The sequence below is a fragment of the Toxorhynchites rutilus genome, chromosome 2 (assembly GCF_029784135.1).
Source record: "Toxorhynchites rutilus septentrionalis strain SRP chromosome 2, ASM2978413v1, whole genome shotgun sequence".
NCBI classification, from domain to species: domain Eukaryota; kingdom Metazoa; phylum Arthropoda; class Insecta; order Diptera; family Culicidae; genus Toxorhynchites; species Toxorhynchites rutilus.
In genome coordinates, this window is record NC_073745.1 from 211,175,439 (window position 1) to 211,196,512 (window position 21,074).

General features: G+C 41.1%; 1 protein-coding gene across 3 annotated transcripts; it reads right to left on the bottom strand.

Moving 5' to 3' along the window:
- Window positions 1–42: 42 nt before the first annotated feature.
- LOC129769857 (transmembrane protein 11 homolog, mitochondrial) lies at window positions 43–21,023 on the bottom strand. 3 transcript variants are annotated; one of them, XM_055772359.1, is made up of 6 exons: window positions 20,875–21,016; window positions 20,148–20,270; window positions 19,637–19,857; window positions 1,382–1,494; window positions 1,211–1,321; window positions 43–1,147 (listed from the first exon to the last, which is right to left on the bottom strand). In XM_055772359.1, the coding sequence occupies exons 2-6, from the start codon at window positions 20,186–20,188 to the stop codon at window positions 1,085–1,087; spliced, it is 549 nt and encodes a 182-aa protein (XP_055628334.1). In that variant the 5' UTR covers window positions 20,189–20,270; window positions 20,875–21,016; the 3' UTR covers window positions 43–1,084. The 3 variants fall into 3 exon arrangements, with proteins under 3 accessions (XP_055628334.1, XP_055628336.1, XP_055628335.1); XM_055772361.1 differs by lacking the exon at window positions 20,148–20,270 and having other exon boundaries at window positions 44–1,147; window positions 20,875–21,023; XM_055772360.1 differs by having other exon boundaries at window positions 44–1,321.
- Between the last annotated feature and the right edge of the window lie 51 nt (window positions 21,024–21,074).

The following is a 21,074-nucleotide window of genomic DNA, read 5'->3' on the forward strand; positions in this document are numbered from 1 at the left end:
TTAGAAACAATATGTGCAAAACTAGAATAAATGTTTATAATCTTTCTATAGTATTATTCTTCAAAGATAAGTTACTTTTTACACAGTTCGCTTAATTCCACTTTTAGTGGCTTGTTCCATACATTACAACGTAATACTACCACATATAGATATTCTCATCTTTCTCTAGACACATGATTTTTATAGCTCTAAGCATCGTTTTTCTACTACTAATGTCTTTTGGAGAATATCTTAAGCAGTTTCTTTGAACAAAAAATTATTAAAATGAAAGATTCAATCTTTGAGCAAAACTAAAAACGGATTTATCTACCTCTTGTGCAGCTAAGTATTTTGACCAAATTCACTTAATATCCGCTACCTGCCTTTTACTTAAATGCATTAGGATACATAACCTCTTTGATCCGAGCAGAAATCGTGAACTCTGCGAATACGAAAGTTTACTACTTTCCTAATATCACTTTATACCGAAATTCGATTCAATTTCAACAAAAATGAACAAATGATAAAACACAGAAGTAAAATAACGAAATACTACTCACAGAATCGGGAAACATGATCGACTTCAATCTTCATATGAAACTTCTTGCTATCCTTAAAACTGAAACGAATAGTAACGAGAAAACTTTGGCCCAATCATAATCGGATATCAATGTGATACCAGTTTAATTGTATAGGCAGTCAGTTGTATGATGATGTCGAGTGTAAGATCCCAATAGCAGGAATAGCTCCACCAGCGGCCAAATGCAGCCCACAAAAGCTTTGCTTGAGTTTGGGAATTGTTTGTTTTTTTTTTTTCAATACACTGGACCAGGTTCAATCAATGCCCCAGAATCAACACTCTCTGGAATCTGTGATCATCCAGGAACCTTCCATAGATCACCGAAAATTTTTTTTCTTGCCTTGTTTCATCGTCTAATCATCATATTGAAACGCAGCCTCAAAACAACAAGACAGCATGTTCCGGTGGCTTAAATTAAATATTCGCGAAGAGTGTTACTGTTTCCATCTAGTATCCTTGACCCGAAACGGAATAATTTACTGAGACGAATGCTGGCGATCAAGCACTCGGAGAACTGATACAACTTCAACTCAAAATCCCTGTCCAAAGCCGGCTGCCAACAAGAATCCTACTTTTCAAACGGATGCTCTGAAATTATTTGAAAAGCTGATAAATGCGCCATGCGCAGTATGAACTTGCGAGCAGCGTTACGATCCGGTGAGTGTACTTCGAGTACTTATTACTGGTGTAGACTAACACTATCGGGGACGAAAAATCGTTCACGTTTGGTACTTTCGACAGGCTTTTGGGGTTTTTCTCAACCTGGAAAGAAATGGGAAAAAGTCAATCATGCGTAATGAAGGTGCTATGTAGAATACCAACTTGATACTGAACACAGGGGTCGTACGACCAAGATATTGTGTACAATCCAGTGCAGAATACTGATACTGCACACAGGGGAGTACAGAGAAACAATATATCCCTCCATATCAGGCCTGAAATAATACAATTCAATTAAATTTTGTTTAACAATATTTTTTTGACGTAGGACTACATCTAACGGAAATATATGGGAGTAAAAATATAAACACAGAACATGTAGAAAAAATTCGAGGGGTAGTATCCGAGACACGACCGCTTAGAACGTAGGACTACGCAATCTTTTTTTTTTAATTTGTTGGTTCTGAGGACCCTCTAAAGGTTTAATGGCTTGCGTGGTTTTGTGGAATCATTTCGAAAAGCAACGATTATTTCTTGCCTTTTGCCTTCTCACACTAATTGGTCATATCTCGCAATTTGTTTCTTTATATCAATGCACGCATTGCACTGAGTATTTAACGAGAGGCATCTTCCGTGCATCGTCATTCAACAAGCATCAAACACGTGTCTAACAGTTGCACACAGTTGCTGCAATGAAAATGAAACATCGCGTGAATGACCTTTTTTGGAAAATCGTTTCTCGACTCTCGGTCAAAACCGTTAACTTAGCAAGGAGCTTGTTGCATCAGAACAGAGCCGATGCGCACGAGAGCAAATACGAATGGCAACTAAAAGTATCGAAGATCTGCTATTCACATGTACAGGAAACGAACAAGTTCTAAGTTTCACGCTACGAAAACAAGCAACACACACAAAACGAAATTGTTTTAATTGCAATGCCAGATGCACTTCAAGTGAAATATTCGCTAGCGTTCACAGCTCGAGGGGAAACATAAAACACAAAACGAGCTGAATAAGCGACCTTTATTATTTCGGGCGCAGAAAGATTCTGGGAATTTTCCTCAGAGGAGATGCAATACTTATACGCTAGCGGCAGCTTACTCACTATGCAAGGGTGGAGTTTATTTCGCAAATATTATCTTTTCGCTATCCCCCTTCGTTGTTTCTATTCTAGCGGCTGCATAAGTTGCCCGTTATTGACAGCTCTGTTCGGGAAAATACACCAATGGACAGAACAAATGTATGGGGAAATGGGAATGCTTGAATGAATTTTCATCAATCTAATCATATACAGACTATGGGATTGCAATATATAGCATATCAAACAAATCTTAGAAAATTTTCGATTCGATTGGTATGCAATCGTTAAAATCCGTTCGCAGCAGAAATAGTTATTAACGTTAAATTTATTTCATAAAAACGTGACCTGTTTTCTGATTTGGCACGCTTAATGTAAGACGTAGTTCCTACGTCAAAAATGAAAGGTTCCGAATGTTTATTACTCGAGCATTTCTCAATAGATCGAAAAGATGGTTCCATCAATTGATAGAAAATATTTCTACGTATCTATCATAACGAATAGAATGTTTGTTAGACAAACAATTGAATAATTGTGAAACGTCAAGCATTATCTAAACGCGCTAACTGTCCCGTTTTGATTGGTCCGATTTGTACTCCTCAAATTGTGCCGACCAAAAAGAGCAACCAGAGTAACAGGGAAATACAGTTTCGCTAACACAGACTTTAAAACAAAGGAGCCGGGAAAATAGGAATTTCAAATACATGCAATTCGGGGCAGGAGCCTGGAGAAAACGGCATCTATATAAATAAAAATAGAAGGCCAAATGAGTTGGTAAGCATAAAACCGGAGGAAGAAATGGTCCAATTTGAAACGTCTTTATTTCGTTGTATTCATCTCTTCCCGTAGAATATTGCAAGTCCGGGATTGACCAGAGCGAGCATAATTTGCCCATCGAACAATCATGATAGATTTAGATTTTTGGAATTTCAATAGTTTATTTTGAATGCAATTTTTGAGCTATTGAGACAAATGTTTGGATACGTATGTAACAAAAATCACTCATAGACCTATCATCTTTCGATTCAAATGTATGTCATACCACTTTCTTCGACCGGCAAAGAGATACACTGGATTCTTTTTTTGCGTGTATGTGTGTGTGTTTTGGTTGATTGATTGGTAATAGAGCAGAGAGAAGAAAGTATAGAGTAGAGAGTAAGAGTAGAGAATAAGGAATAGATAGTAGATAATTAAGAGTATGAAATAAAGAGCAGAGGGTAGAGAGTTGAGAGTTCAGAGTAGAGAGTAGAGAGCATAGAGATTAGAGATTAGAGACTAGTGAGTAGAGAGTAAAGAGTAGAGAATAGAGAGTAGAGAGTAAAGAGCAGAGAGCAGAGAGTAGAGAGTAGAGAGTAGAGAGTAGAGAGTAGAGAGTAGAGAGTAGAGAGAGTAGAGAGTAGAAAGAGTGGAGAGTAGAGAGTAGAGAGATTAGAGAGTAGAGAGTAAAGAGCAAAGAGCAGAGAGTAGAGAGTAGAGAGTAGAGAGTAGAGAGTAGAGAGTAGAGAGTAGAGAGTAGAGCGTAGAGAGTAGAAAGGGTAGAGAGTAGAGAGTAGAGAGTAAAGAGTAGAGAGTAGAGAGAGTAGAGAGTAGAAAGAGTGGAGAGTAGAGAGTAGAGAGATTAGAGAGTAGAGAGTAGAGAGTAGAGAGAGTAGAGAGTAGAGAGTAGAGAGTAGAGAGTAGAGAGTAGAGAGTAGAGAGAGTAGAGAGTAGAGAGAAGAGAGTAGAGAGTAGAGAGTAGAGAGTAGAGAACAGAGAGAGTAGAGAGTAGAGAGGTAAATGGATGCCTGCGAAGAGGACATAAGCGCAGTGGAATGAAAAGCGAATAGAGAGAAAAAATGTTGAGAAAAAGGGAAGGACAACGCTAGTCAGCGTTGAAAACTCGAAGAGTGCATGAGCACAGCCGCCCCCTGAAGTAGTCGCCTAGATGTGGTCCCAGGGGGAATAAGGCAACGAGTAGAGGGCTTGGTTTTTGTGGGTGCGATCCCCACTCGACGTCTGGGTTAACCCTTCCCAGATAAGGCTGGTAGAGCGTTCCTCACCTCTATAAAAAAAAAAAAAAAAAAAAAAAAAAAAAAAAAAAAAAGAGAGAACTAAGCTCCAGAACAAGCAGAGCAAGCGATGTGTCGAGACGAAGTTCAGTACGGCTGAGCAATTCATTCGCGAGTGGGGCACGCGAATCAGCACCAGTGGAGGCCACAGTACAACAACCCCCTGAGCCGGAAGATCCACAGCCAGATCAACAACTACTACGCGATCTGGTCTTCCATTACGACGAGGCGATCTCACAGTTCCGCGACACGGACCCTTTGTCGCGCCCCAGGATCCCGAAGTTGCAGCATTCCCGCGGGCTGACAAGTGCAGTAAAGCTCATGAACGAGCACGTTCTTCCGCTGCACTTGGTTGATGCTGAGAACATGGAGGAGCTGCAACTGAAAGTTTACTGTGCTGCTGTGGCGACCGCCAAAAGTTTAGGATACCGTATTAGGCCAAGAGGCGGACTGCTCCAACATCTCCGTGAAAGGCGTGAGCCTCCATGGCGAAGGAGATTGGAGCAACGGATCCTAAACAAGCGCGCCGCAATTGGAAGACTGATGGCGTACAAAAGAGGCAGCAGATCGGCGAAATTATGTCGCCAAGTTGCTGTGATCGTGCGGCCTACTGAACTTCGCCAGCTGGGAGCTCACCAGCTGACGGAAAAACTCGACACACTGGTACAGCAATTGAGCGTCCTTACAAAACGGCTGAAACGTTACTCTGACTCTGCAAAGCGCCAGGAACAAAATCGGATGTTCAGAGATAACGAAAAAGCGTTCTACGACCACATTAGCGACGAGAAGCCCGACTACCGCGAAGGTTTGCCAGATATTAGCGATGTGACGAACTTCTGGGCTGGTATTTGGGAGACCCCAGTACAACATCGCGACGGGCAAATGTGGTTAAGACGGGAGGAGGAGAGTTGTGGTGAAATTGGAGAGATGCCAGCTATCATCGTCGAAGAGAACGATGTCCGCGAAGCCTCGCGGTACCTGAGGAACTGGGCAGCACCGGGCCCCGATGGTGTTCAGAACTTCTGGCACAAGAAGCTGACCGTCGCACATCAAAAGATAGCTGAGTGCTTCAACAAGGTGCTACGTGACCCACACAACCTCCCTGAATTCGCCACCCGTGGCGTCACATTCCTCCTCCCGAAAGACAGCAACACATTGAACCCATCAAAGTACAGGCCGATAACGTGCCTATCGAGTCTGTACAAGATATTAAGCAGCATCATAACCGCCAAAGTTTCTGCCCACTGCGAACAACACCATATCATCGCAGAAGAGCAGAAAGGATGCAGAAAAAATACGCATGGCTGCAAAGACCAGGCCATCATCGACGCAACCATAGTCGGCCAGGCGGTTTATAATCAGCGGAACCTAAGCATGGCCTATATCGATTACAGGAAGGCTTATGACTCCATACCTCACTCGTTTCTCGTCCGGGTATTGGAGCTCTACAAAATTGATCCCGTCGTCGTTAGGTTCCTGCAGCATGCGATGAGGCAGTGGAGCACGTCTCTGCACCTTAGTGATGGGGAAAATGTGTTGCAGTCTAGAACGCTGCAGATAAATAGGGGGATATTCCAAGGCGACTCTTTCAGCCCGCTTTGGTTTTGTCTGGCACTGAACCCCCTCAGTAGGACGCTCAATAGAAACGGTCATGGCTATAAAATAAGGTATGGCGACGGCGCCCACGAAGAAGTGACCCATACCTTTTACATGGACGATCTCAAGGTCTACGCTGATTCACGTCAGCGTCTAGGTGTAGCTATCCGGGTTGTCGAAGACATAAGCAGGGACATCTGTATGGAGTTCGGCCTCGACAAGTGTCGCTGTGTCCACCTGCTGAAAGGACAACTTACCGAATCCGGAGGCTACGAGGTCTATGACGGCGAGTTCATAAGAGACATGGTTCGTGGCGAATCCTATAAATATCTTGGATTCCGACAGCTCACCGGGATTCGCCACTCCGACATCAAGACGGAGCTGCGAGACAAGTTCTTGAGTCGAGTGAACTGTGTCCTGAGGACTTTCCTCAACGCGGGGAACAAGGTACGCGCGATCAACACATTCGCGGTTCCCCTGCTGACCTTCAGTTTTGGTGTAGTCAAATGGAGCAAAACTGACCTAGAGGACCTTGAGAGGAGGATGAGGAAAGCATTCAAAGAGGCCGGAATGCACCATCCTCAATCGGCACTGGAGAGAGTTTCACTACCACGCAAAGAAGGGGGACTTGGAATCGTCGACATTTCTGCACTGTGTGTTGCCCAGGTACGACAACTGCGCGAGTACTTCGCAGAACGCGCCAACCAAAACGCGCTATACCGGGCTGTCTGCGCCGCCGACAGAGGATACAGCGCTCTGCACTTGGCGCAAGCGGAGTACCAACTCAACTGCAATCTGCAGACAGTGGAGGAGAAGATTGCAGCTTGGAAGCAGAAGGCAGTGCATGGTGCCCACCCCCATCAACTGGATCGGCCACACGTCGACAAGGCCGCATCTAATCTGTGGCTAACGCGTGGTGAACTCTCTTCAGTAGTAGAAGCCGACATGATAGCCATCCAGGACAGGATAATGCCGACGAGAAACTGCAGGCGGTACGTCTGGCATCAAGACGTTGATGACATTTGCCGGATGTGCCATCAACCAGGTGAAAACATAGAACACATTATGGGAGGCTGTCCCGTTTTGGCCAACGCAGCCTACACCGAGCGCCACAACAACGTGGCCCGTATTGTTCATCGACAACTGGCGCTCCAATGTGCTCTACTGGAAGACAACGTACCAAACTACCGGTACCTGCCTGCACCTGTCCTGGAAAATGACCGTTTCAAGCTGTACTGGGATCGCACTGTTCTGACCGACCTCTCGATCCACCACAACCGGCCAGATATAATGGTTTACGACAAGAGCGACCGCAAAGTCACCATCATCGATGTCGCTATTCCACTGAACCAGAATCTGGAGGAGACCCACGGTCGCAAAATCTGCAAGTACCGACCATTGGCCGTGGAGCTCAAGGAACTGTGGGGGCTAAGGGAGGTCCCAAGAATTGTTCCAGTCGTTCTCTCTGGAACTGGAATTGTCCCGAAGACACTTCTGGAAGCGCTAAAGGTGTTGAATATGGAGAAGGAATTGGCCGGCATCCAAAAGTCGGTCATCCTTAGCACCTGCGCGATTGTCCGACAATTTCTCGGTCAGGACTGAAACAGCACGAGCATGCAGATACGTGCATTCCGCAGAGCCTAGTCCCCCTTTGGCATTCAGAAGCCCGGGGGCAGGTGAAAATTCTGGCTAGGTTCGCCTAGTTAAGAAGTGAGATAAGTCTGCCAAAAAAAGAGAGAATAGAAACGGTCATGGCTATATAGTCAATAGAAACGGTCATGGCTATAAAATAAGGTATGGCGACGGCGCCCACGAAGAAGTGACCCATACCTTCTACATGGATGATCTCAAGGTCTACGCTGATTCACGTCAGCGTCTAGGTGTAGCTATCCGGGTTGTCGAAGACATAAGCAGGGACATTTGCATGGAGTTCGGCCTCGACAAGTGCCGCTGTGTCCATCTGCTGAAAGGGCAGTTTACCGAATCCGGAGGTTACGAGGTCTATGACGGCGAGTTCATAAGAGACATGGTTCGTGGCGAATCCTATAAATATCTTGGATTCCGACAGCTCACCGGGATTCGCCACTCCGACATCAAGACGGAGCTGCGAGACAAGTTCTTGAGTCGAGTGAACTGTGTCCTGAGGACTTTCCTCAACGCGGGGAACAAGGTACGCGCGATCAACACATTCGCGGTTCCCCTGCTGACCTTCAGTTTTGGTGTAGTCAAATGGAGCAAAACTGACCTAGAGGACCTTGAGAGGAGGATGAGGAAAGCATTTAAAGAGGCCGGAATGCACCATCCTCAATCGGCACTGGAGAGAGTTTCACTGCCACGCAAAGAAGGGGGACTTGGAATAGTCGACATATCTGCACTGTGTGTTGCCCAGGTACGACAACTGCGCGAGTACTTCGCAGAACGCGCCAACCAAAACGCGCTATACCGGGCTGTCTGCGCCGCCGACAGAGGATACAGCGCTCTGCACTTGGCGCAAGCGGAGTACCAACTCAACTGCAATCTGCAGACAGTGGAGGAGAAGATTGCAGCTTGGAAGCAGAAGGCAGTGCATGGTGCCCACCCCCATCAACTGGACCGGCCACACGTCGACAAGGCCGCATCTAATCTGTGGCTAACGCGTGGTGAACTCTCTTCAGTAGTAGAAGCCGACATGATAGCCATCCAGGACAGGATAATGCCGACGAGAAACTGCAGGCGGTACGTCTGGCATCAAGACGTTGATGACATTTGCCGGATGTGTCATCAACCAGGTGAAAACATAGAGCACATTATGGGAGGCTGTCCCGTTTTGGCCAACGCAGCCTACACCGAGCGCCACAACAACGTGGCCCGTATTGTTCATCGACAACTGGCGCTCCAATGTGCTCTACTGGAAGACAACGTACCAAACTACCGGTACCTGCCTGCACCTGTCCTGGAAAATGACCGTTTCAAGCTGTACTGGGATCGCACTGTTCTGACCGACCTCTCGATCCACCACAACCGGCCAGATATAATGGTTTACGACAAGAGCGACCGCAAAGTCACCATCATCGATGTCGCTATTCCACTGAACCAGAATCTGGAGGAGACCCACGGTCGCAAAATCTGCAAGTACCGACCATTGGCCGTGGAGCTCAAGGAACTGTGGGGGCTAAGGGAGGTCCCAAGAATTGTTCCAGTCGTTCTCTCTGGAACTGGAATTGTCCCGAAGACACTTCTGGAAGCGCTAAAGGTGTTGAATATGGAGAAGGAATTGGCCGGCATCCAAAAGTCGGTCATCCTTAGCACCTGCGCGATTGTCCGACAATTTCTCGGTCAGGACTGAAACAGCACGAGCATGCAGATACGTGCATTCCGCAGAGCCTAGTCCCCCTTTGGCATTCAGAAGCCCGGGGGCAGGTGAAAATTCTGGCTAGGTTCGCCTAGTTAAGAAGTGAGATAAGTCTGCCAATAAAAAAGAGAGAATAGAGAGTACAGAGTAAAATGTAGAAAGTAGTGAGAAGGGTGTAGAGAGCAGAGGTACTGTATTCTATCAGCCAAATCATTTCATTTGATACCGATATTAGGAGAAGTGTTGCCACATTTTAATCTGTACCAGAGGGGTTAAAAATCTTTCTCGTCTGTTTTTTTTTCCAAAAATTTGTACCATCGAAAACATTCGTTGTAGACAATAAACTAATTTATTAGCATGAAAAAAATACTCATTTATTTACCACTTGCAAGTCATTCATGTGTTTCATGATGCTCATACATATTTTTTTTCTGAATCTAGATCGCATACTATTATTCATTAAAATTATCGTGCTGCCGCCACGATGTTTAATCAAATATTTTAAACCAAAAATAGCGTTCATCGTATCGTTGCTAAGCCGATTGCGAAGCTTATTTTTGTTCTGATTATATTCAGAGAAAATCGCTCTATAATTGTTGAGGAGTGAGGCATAGTGTGAACGTAACAAAAAAGACATCGAAGCGCCGAAAAGCGAACCGTCAATTTTTTTTAGACATCGAATTTTTATCCACCAATCCTGCACATGCACGTTTTCTGAAACTGCGATTCCCTTACGGAGTAATCTTATCTTAAGGTTGCGGAACTCATTCTCTAAATTTTGTATATTCCCATTGTAGAATCCTGGAAACGCTTCTAACACAATGCTTGTCAAATTAGGAAAGTTTCTGGGATTTAACATTGCCGCAGCCTTGAGCGTCGGATTATCGAAATCGAATCTTTTTCTCATTTGCTTGAACAGTTCCACGAAAAAACTACGACAAATATTCTTAAAAATTATCTGCTGTCCATTATTCTGATAGTTTCTTCTGCTGCTATTCCAACCTAAAAATTCTTGCCGCTTTCCAAATGATCTTCAAATTTAATAGCATTGGATATTGAAACAACGTAAGATTCCTCACAGATATTAGTGAGAATGAATAAATGAAAATCGTTCAGCTCTTCATGTAGCATTTTCAGGTAGCAAATTCAGGTTTTTCTGTCTGGAATAAAAGATTCAATCTATTGATCTGAAGCAAAACAACTGCGGCGAAAAGGTCATTATGTACCTTAATTTTGCGTTGTTCAAATGTAAGAAATTTCACACGTGAAAAAAAATCTGTACCAATCTGTTTTTTTTTTGACGAAAATCAGTATTCTGTACCGTCCAGATTTCCAGATAAATCTGTACGTGTGGTAACACTGATTAGGAGGATTGCAAAAAAAAACTTAGTCAACCATTTTGTGACGTTGTTCATAATGTAGATTCTTCTTCAAGTCAAGTCCATTCATTTGTTACACATCCTAATCATGTTTTTTTTTCGAGATAATATAAAATCATGAAATCAGTAATTTAGTATTGGCGGCTTAACTAGATTTTCCAAAATCGTGGAATACGCAGTTTTATAATAGAATCATATACAGGGGAACTTCGATATAACGTATACATTTCCAAAGTGTAAAGGAATTTTTTATTTTGAATATTTCTTTTCTGAAAGAACAATGAATTTTCTGTATTGTGATGCTGAAACATGTTTCGTAATTTTAATGAGTCCCGAAATACAGCTGATTTTGTGATTCCGGATTCTAAATGAATCACGCTTTAATCAACAGTACGAAGGGAAACATCATGAGAAAGGCTAACATCGTTTTCTAATTGAATTTATTCATTAACTTTACTAAAACAGCAACACAATAATGTATTATAGGCTACGTTTGTGAGTTCTTTATTATGCTTCGATACAACGTACAATTTTGAAAGTGAAATGTACGTTATATCGAAGTTACCCTGTATAAAGGTGTGTTACAAATTTCAGATCAATCGATCAATAGGTAATGGATCAAATTTTTATCAACGCATTAAGCCTCGATTTTTTCTTATTATGTTTCCATTCAAGGCGCATCAAGAGCGTTTGTACAATAACAGTGTCAGTTCCAGTTCCCAAAGATACTTATCGATAAATAGAAAATAGTCAGCAATTCAACTAGAAAGTTGTCATGTTTTGTAAAACATCCGAAAACAAACCGTATACAGGGTAACTTCGATATAACGTACATTTCACTTTCGAAATTGTGCGTTGTATCGAATTGTACGTTATATCGAAGCATAATAAAGAACTCACAAACGTAGCCTATAATACATTATTGTGTTGCTGTTTTAGTAAAGTTGATGAATGAATGTAATTAGATAACGAAGCCAGCCTTTCTCATGGTGTTTCCATTCGTACTGTTGATTAAAGCTTGATTCATTTAGAATCCGGAATCACAAAACCAGCGGTATTTTGAGTTTGTTTCAAGGTACAAAACATGTTTTAGCATCACAATGCAGATAATCCATTGTTCTTTCAGACAAAAAAAATCCTTTACACTTTGGAAATGTGTACGTTATATCTAGTGACGTTATATCGAGGGTACGTTATAACGAGGGAACGTTATATCGGAGTTCACCTGTATATTTCTATGTTATTATTTTATAACTGTCGGTTTTAGCTAGTCAGCACTTTCCTGCCAAAAAGCTCAACGTCGGCCCCTAGGGACCGCCCCTGGGCTCAACGTGGTCATAAAAGTCAACCTTACAAACATACAAACAGGCCAAGCTAAACAAAACCATTTAAAAAAACTAATTGGCTAATGTGTGACTACGGCCATCTTGGATTTGGATTTTTCGTGATCTACTGTGTTCTTCAGGTTAAATTCTTTCATTTGACCCCAATATTGATAGAGTTTTGAAAAAAACATATATGTACATCGCCATTTGTGGTGGAACCAATTTTGCATTTGTATTTTTGATAAATAACTTTGTTCTTAATAGTTTGTTGTAATAGTTTCACTAGACTATTTCACTTGATATCCATATTGATGGAGTATTGAAAAAATATATAGTCCACCATTCATTTCTACTCTCTACTCTTCATTTTCCACTCTCTACTCTCTACTCTCTATTCTCTATTCTCTGCTCTTTGCTCTTTACTCTTCATGTTCTATTCTTTACTCTCTACTCTCTACTCTTTACTCTACTTTTCATTTTCTACTCTCTACTCTCCTCTCGCTTCTCTCTTCTCTCTACTCTCTACTCTCTACTCTCTACTCTCTACTCTCTCTCTACTCTCTACTCTCTACTCTCTACTCTCTACTCTCTACTCTCTACTCTCTACTCTCTATTCTCTATTCTCTTCTCTCTTCTCTCTACTCTCTACTCTCTATTCTCTACTCTCTATTCTGTACTCTCTACTCTCTACTCTCTGCTCTTTGCTCTTTACTCTCTACTCTCTATTCTCTATTCTCTAATCTCTATTCTCTACTCTCTATTCTCTATTCTGTACTTTCTACTCTTTACTCTCTACTCTCCATTCTACTCTCTACTCTCTACTCTCTATTCTCTACTCTCCACTCTCTACTCTCCATTCTGTACTCTATTCTGTACTCTCTACTCTCTACTCTCTACTCTCTACTCTCTACTCTCTACTCTCTATTCTCTTCTCTCTACTCTCTACTCTCTACTCTCTATTCTCTATTCTCTACTCTCTATTCTCTATTCTCTATTCTCTACTCTCTATTCTCTATTCTCTACTCTCTATTCTCTATTCTCTACTCTCTATTCTCTATTCTCTACTCTCTATTCTCTATTCTCTACTCTCTATTCTGTACTCTCTATTCTGTACTCTCTACTCTCTATTCTGTACTCTCTACTCTCTATTCTCTGCTCTTTGCTCTTTACTCTCTACTCTCCACTCTTTCTACTCTCTCTCTACTCTCTCTACTCTCTACTCTCTACTCTCTACTCTCTACTCTCTATTCTGTACTCTCTACTCTCTACTCTCTACTCTCCATTCTACTCTCTACTCTCTACTCTCTACTCTCTACTCTCTACTCTCTACTCTCTACTCTCTACTACTAGAATTTGCTGGCGCGCAAATTAAAATCGCGTAATTTTGAGAAAATCACATAAAAAAAAATCGCGTAATTTTGAGTAAATCGCGTAAAAAAATCGCGTAATTTCAAGCAAATCGCGTATAAAAAGTCGCGTAAAAAAAATCACGTAAAAAAATCGCGTAAAAAGAGAATCCAGTGTATTGAGGTTCAAAATAGTCTCTTGATAAAATCTCATCGCACTGTGTTAGTTTCTCAAATATGAATAATTTGCTTATACTAAGGGAATATTCTAATTTAATTTTTTTTTGTTTTAGAGAGGCTTCAAACTTTGTAGTTCATTTGCCCCTTATCTCCGTAAGCCATGAAGACAGTGTTTCTAAAATTCCAGAATCCATAAAAGTCTCCGCACGGATCCACTCGAAGTGTTCGGTAGCGTTGATCTACAAACCAGCATGATCCTTTTCTGTACAAACCAGCGTCTTAGCAAAATCTCCGGCGCAGTCGATTCCTGTTTGAAAATATCCAGCGCAAATATACACCTCTCCCATTCCACTTTTGTACTACTAGGCAAAGCTCTGTGGCTCCCTCACCAATCCAGTTTGTATTTATCTCATTTCGCTCATTTTTGTACTTCACTCAGACGACAAAAATAGACTAACGCTCAATATAGTCTCTTAATGAGATTTCACCGCACTGTGTTGGTTTCACAAATATAAATAACTAGCTGACCCGGCAAACTTCGTCCCGCCCAAAATTTATTTTTCGTTATCACATTCACGTTTTCTTACTAAGCGCAAGTTCATGAGTCCAATCGCAGAACTGTTCAGTGATTGATTTTCTAATCGACCCCGTTGAATTTACCTTTTACTATGAAATTCCTAGTAATTCTACCAAAACTCATCATTATAATATCATATTATTTTAAAACACAATTCTCGTTCAAGATTTTTTAACCACTTGCAGTTAACATGTTTCTCCGTTACTTGGAATAAATGTTTCATACAGAAAATATGATAGAATAAAGACAGACCACTCTCCTCTTCACCCCTTAGAGATGGGAGAGGAGTGTCTATTCACCATAGAAACGTTCCGTGCCCCCTAAAAAATTCACAGGCCAAATTTGACTCCATTTGCTTGATTAGTTTTCGAGTTATGCAGAAATTTGTTCTTCATTTGTACGGCAGCCCCCTTCCCCTTTAGAGAGACGGGAGGAGTGTCTGTTTAAAATAGAAACGTTTTGTGTCCCCTAAACCCTTCGCATGCCAAATTTGGCAATTTCTTGTTTTCGAGTTATGCACAATTTTGTCTTTTATTTGTATGGCAGCTCCCCCTTAGAGAGGGGGGTGGAATATCTAACCACCATAGAATCATTTATTGCACCCTATAACCTCCATATACCTAATTTGGTTTCGTTTGCTTGATTAATGCTCGAGTAATGCAGAAATTTATGTTTTATTTGTAATTTCCTCAGACACCTTGGTTCTGAAGTCTGTGTGGAATAAAAACACATTTCAACCGAAAAAAAGTCACAGAAGGATTGTGTCCGAGACACGACCGCATAGTTGACGTAGGATTTCGTTAGGCTATATGTTTGAAGAATTACATCGTTAAACTCTTTGATAATGATTTGGTGGACCTGAAAAGGGCCGTTTTGTTTGGTTTTTGGGTATTGTTTGTTCACTCCACCAGTGTTTAGCGAGTGATGATAGTCGTTGGATGGTGTGTATCAGATACAAGATACCGAAGTGGAACGAGATGTGATGAAAACCACCCTCTTTGATCCTAGACAAGATGCCTCCTGTGATATGTATGGATGAAATAAAGAAAAAAAACTCACCAATGTAATATAAGATAATTACCAATACCGAACACAATTATCAAATTTTCTCATCAGTAAAACATGTTACTTTAATATAGAGAAAACATATTTGAATTGGGAAAGGTAATTTTCTTTCATAATTTTACTTTCTGAGTGTTTATTTAACCCATGCGAATTTTAATTGGACTAACAACACCTAATACTATATGTAGAGCATATGAGAAATCACTATTTCTTCACTTTTCCAATTTTTCTCGCCGTATAAACATTCCTTGGGTGAAAATGAACACAACATAACAGACAGCTTAAACCAAACGACCCGTTCTCGAGCGGGAACACACCTTGGTTTTTATTTATGAAAATTGAATGAAATTGTTTCATAAATCAAGTCATTATTAACACAACTGCTACCATATACAATTTTACACCTAAACTTATGCTAAATTATTCACAATACACGATCGGTCATTGATATGAAATTTCACAAAGCAACCAACATTAATGTTCCAAATTCAAATTTTATTTACTAGAATTAATCGTATCACCACCTTACTTGCTTTTATATTGCCCCCGACATGCATATATTTGCATTTCCGATTTCCCTCAGGCAGCTTGGTTTTAATGTCTCTGTTTGGGAACACATTTCGGTAGGAACAAAAGCTCCCCCTACATTCATGTATTTGCAATGTCAATTTCCCCCAGGCAGCTTGGTTTGCATGTCTCATGTTAGGGATCCGCCGCATGTGTCGTCAATTTCGACCAATCACAAGTGGGTATTTCCGTTAGGATAGGGGTTGAGATTTTTCAATTGTTCGATAGTTAGTTTTATGACATATATTATTTTCTTCAATATAAAACTTTGTTATGGAGTGCCGAAATCGACTGACGCAAAAATTTCATCAATCCAACATTAAATGACTGAGCAATAGGCGTTTGAAATCGGACAATTTTCACGATGTATTCGATTTTCGATTTTCAATTTGTACCCCAAAATGTTCCCGAAAGACGTAATCCTACGTCAAAATGCGTCCGACTTAAATGTATTTGCTATGCAAATTTCCCCACGCTCCTTGGATTAGAAGTCTGTGTTAGGGAAACACATTTCAGTCGCAGGAAAAATACCCCCGATCTGCATGAGTTTGTTATGCCAATTTCCTTAGACACCTTGGTTCTGAAGTCTGTGCTTGAGAAATACATTTCAGTCGGAACAAAAATACCCCCAACTTGCATGTATTTGCAATGCCAATTTTCCCACGATCCATGGATTTGAAGTCTGTGTCAGGGAAAAACATTTCAGTCGGAACAAAACTACCCCCGACTCTCATGTATTTGCAATGCCGATTTTTCCAAGGCTGCTTGGTTTTGATAGCTGTGTTGGGGAAGCCATAAATCGGGCCAATCAAAACGAGGTAGTTAGGGCGTTTAGATAACGCTTAACATTTTACAGTTATTCAATTGTTTATCTAATGAATAATAACATTTCATTAATTGCGATAGAAGCGTAGAAATATTCCGTATCAATTGATGCAAACATCTTTCCGATCCAGTAAGAAATGTTCGAATTATAAGCATTCGGAAACTTTCATTTCTTCCTGCATGTTCATTTCATTTTGTGTAGGTTTTCATTTTACCCTCCATATACTCCGGTTAGACGTAGTCCCACGTCAAAAGTTCCATTTTTCTACATACGCCCTTATGGGAAATCAGGGTAACTGAATTTACGGGCACTTCTTCAGTAAGGAGATTAATTCCTAGGTGGAGAAAAAAAGACGTTAACAGAAGGACCAGAAGGAATCTAATACAAAAGTTCCAAGAACTTGATGCATCGGTTTCATCATCAGTCAATGATATACGAAAAGAAGTAAACCAGCAGTCGCATGATTATGGGGTGGAATTGGATCACCTGCGAAATCAAATGGACAAATTAAAAAAAATCTGTGTAGCGTTAAACGCTAAGCAATTCACCGGGAATCCGATAGACCAAAGCCTCCCACAGTACACTCAAATGGAGCTTCGAGCGAAATATTTAATAATAAAGCCGCGATGCTGAGAGGTCCTGCACTCGAAGTTCTCCGAAATGTCGCGCCAGAGATTCGCAACGATTATTCCGATCCTCAATATTCTCTAAATCAACGCTTTCGAGATTGGCGATTTAATTGCTCTGGATCATTTCTGGGCTGATCACAAAAAGCGAACAATCGTTCAGTGATGAATCATTAGAGGAAAATGCGATCGTGTTCGAAGCAAGAGCTGTAGATACATAAATCAAACCCTTTCCGTAAAAGGTGCCTATACAAAGCATAAAATCGATCAGGAAACAATCGTTTGCTGGCTTAGTGGGGCATAGGTCGGCAGAAACTCAAGCTCCAGCAGTATCTATTACGTTCACAGTTTAACTTGACACGATGGCAGTTATCTCGCTTCGATTAGTATAGAACGTAAACCGTGAGAGGCAATTGTAGACAATGGAGCAGCAAATACACTCATCAGCCGAAATTTCTATGAGAAAATAAGACAAACGTTAACAAAAAGTACATACGGACCGTATCTAGACAATTATTACCAGTTTGGCAGAAATAACACTAACTTTCGCCATCGAACAACTTAATGTTGACCACATAACATGGGTTGTTGACCTTCCAGAGAACTGCATACTAGGAAGTTATTAATTGGCCAAAAATACATGTAAAATGGATTTCGTGCGAGGAAGGTGCAATTCCCAGCGACAGGGTTAATTCCGCTGACACGATACAGCATCGAGGAAAAATCCTTCCCAGCTGTGCTCCTGAGTGACGTGAAAATCCCAGCCAACTGTGAATTCGTTGCTCCTATTAATTGGGTGGTGGATCATAGTCAACAAACGCTTATGGTTGAAGAGAACGTAGTCAACTCAGAACTCATCGTCGCGAGGACGATTTCGGAAGCCGCACACGAAATCGTTCCTATTCAAATGCTGAACACTTCGACGTCTTCTGTCACTCTAAAAGCCGGAACAATTGTCGGCAAGTGCCACCCGGTTTCAGTAATTCAATCCACTGGAAATCATGGTATCCTTAAGAATGTTTGTATCGGGCGAATCTCTAAGCATCTTACTTCGCTTTTCACTGCGTCAAGCAGTAAACTTTATTAAGATCAACAATTAAAACTATCAAACCATTTAAAGGAATACAAGGATGTCTTTAGAGTTATGTTAATGATTTTAGTTGTTGATAAGACACATACTACAGCCTTACAACCACAATTTGTCGGATTGGAATGGTTTCCCTAACACAGACTTCAAAACCATTGACCCTGGCGAAATCGGCATTACAAATCCATGCAAATAGTGATGTCTATTTTTTCATTTATTCGATTATCGAATAATCGTTGGGGCTTTTTTCAATATTCGATTCATCCGAATAATTGTCTTTCAATGTCCAATTAATCGAGCGAATATTTATTCCTTGTAATAATCACGTATCACGTAGTCATTCTGGTCGTGTGGTCTATCGGGTTGTCGATGTTAGATGGTTGAATAAAAAAATTATATAGCATAAAAAATGCATTAACCTTGGGAAAGATCCCTTCTTTCATTAATCGCGATTACAGTGACAATTATTCGATGTATTCATATTTTGATTTTCAATTATTCGATACAAAATTACTCGATTAAAATTTCAGATATTCTTCTCTTCTTCTTCTTCTTCTTCCTCTTCTTGAATGGCGTTAACGTTCCCTGTGGAACTTTTGCCGTCTTAACGTATGCATTAACTAGCGTCATTTAATAATACTTAGTTGAGATTTCTTAAGCCAAATAACACGCCTTGAATGTATTCTGAGGGGCAAGCTCTAGAATACGCGTGACCACAGTGCTTCCCTAGTATGGACAAACTAATGAGCCTGAGAAAATCGCCATTTCAGACACTAGAAGCGAATGAACTTTCATGTTTAAAACTTTTGTAGTATAAAAAGTTGAAGATATTGATTCATGCAAGCCGGGGGAACTTTTGTATCGCATGCTTTTTACACCTCGTAATGTGACACCGATTACCAAAACGGGTACAAACACAATGCTTTGGATTGGTTATTCAAGACTGCATTGGAAGATATGTCATATCTTCTACTCACTGAATTTCCACGCAGATCGTCAATGCCTGATAACTATTTACTGCGATAGCGTCGATTGATTCAACAGTATACTTTCAACGTGCATGTCAAAATCGGAGCTGAGTGCCTGAAGTTTATCAAATCGAGAAGTATGTACACTTGAGAAATGCGATAACTTCGAATGGAAATGTAAAATACAATGATCGTTTGACATTTCTTCCGTTCACATATTTTGAAATTCCTAGGCAAACACCATACGATAAAGAATAACGGATGATCCGAGTTATTTATTGAATTCGAAAATTATTCCATTCAATCAATAATCTAATCAATACAAACAAATTTTTACTAAGCCAACGGTAGTCCTACGCCAACCTTGCGGTTATATCATATATATAACCCACCCTTTTTTTCAAAAATCTTTACTTACCAGCTGCCACCGAAGCTACGCCACTGAATAATGCTGTTTTGTGCAGGCAGTTCCCGACGGCAATCCAACGTCCCGTTTCTTCGCCCAAACGCGTCGGTTCAATGATAATATAATCCGCCCTGGCGTAAAGTGCTTTGTCCAGTTCCAGCACAAACGTCTCGTGCGCATTTTCGCCTTCGTACACTTCACGAATCACGTGTACCGTGGGAGATTTCAGCTCACTAAGAAATAATGGAGAGAGATGACATAATTTGTACCCATCATTTTTGCAATTATCTACTAATATGAATAGAAAATAAATGGAAGTATACTACCACTTGAACAACAAAACAAAACAAACTTTGAACGAGCTGAATTTAAGTGTTATTTACGGGTGATCCGAATCAACTTAAAATATTGTCGCCAATTTGTTCGAACGCCGTGGCTTGAAAAATAGGTAAATCGCGTTAAAACGATTTTTTTTTGTTTCGTCGCGTGCTAACGATACTCGAAAGGTAGAAATAGCACTCACTCGATTGGGCTGAGCCGTTTCAGTTCTTCGAAAGCTGACATTGCCTGTAAAACCAGGAGAATTACCCAATTTCCCTTAGTGCTGCCCAGCGGTTCTCACTGGTCACGTATGCAAAGCTAATTACTGCGAAAGGAAAATGTACAACAGAGCGTAACATGAGGATGGAAAATAATTCAACATTAGAATACGATTTGCAACATCATTCATAAGCTATACACACAACCCTGATATACCAATTTCATATTTTTTTTTACGAAACAATACAATATTTTTAGCATATCGCACAGAGAGCATCTATGGACCCCTCGTATCAACTGATACCAGGCAATGTTTTAAGTTCAAGGTTAAGGCAATCTTTACATTGAAACTGTTTTCAGCTGTTTAACATCGTAATGCTCTATTAGGCAGACAGAAAGCAATAGCAGGCGCTTGGAAATATCCGCGCCTTCCATGGTGCGGAAAAATAAAACATCGTTCTATTCAGTATTGTACGTCTTGCTTCGCGACATCACGGTTTGGTGATTACACAATTGTTTTCGTTTTATCCCTCATATTCTAGCCAGTGAATCTTTCACCCCACATGTCCTCCCTCCTTCCGCACTCATTCCACACACAAAAACCTGACTGATTATGTAAAAATTTGGAACATTCTTTTCGGGGCATGGAACGAGTTTTGCTGTTTTCAGAAACACACCATCCACCGTGACACATTTCGTAAACGTATTACCTCTGTTCTAATTCAGTTGTTTCATCGGACATTTTGGGGCGGCTTTGGAAGCTGGAAACTTGTTTTATCCGCTTTAACGACACCGAAACTTGCGGATTTTTCCCCTGGCACACGGAATGCTCCGCCGATTGACAAGTGAAGTCACGGCGTATGACAGACCGCTTTTTCAATGAGTTTGAGCTGTCGTAGAGCAGCTGGAT

Coding starts and splice junctions, on each gene's coding strand:
- LOC129769857 (XM_055772359.1), bottom strand. CDS start 20,188: ATGTCAGCTTTCGAAGAACTGAAACGGCTCAGCCCAATCGA. Junction 1,495..19,636: donor CGTAGCTTCGGTGGCAGCTG/GTAAGTAAAGAT, acceptor GTATTATTTCAG/GCCTGATATGGAGGGATATA. Junction 1,148..1,210: donor CGAAGTACACTCACCGGATC/GTAACGCTGCTC, acceptor AAATAATTTCAG/AGCATCCGTTTGAAAAGTAG.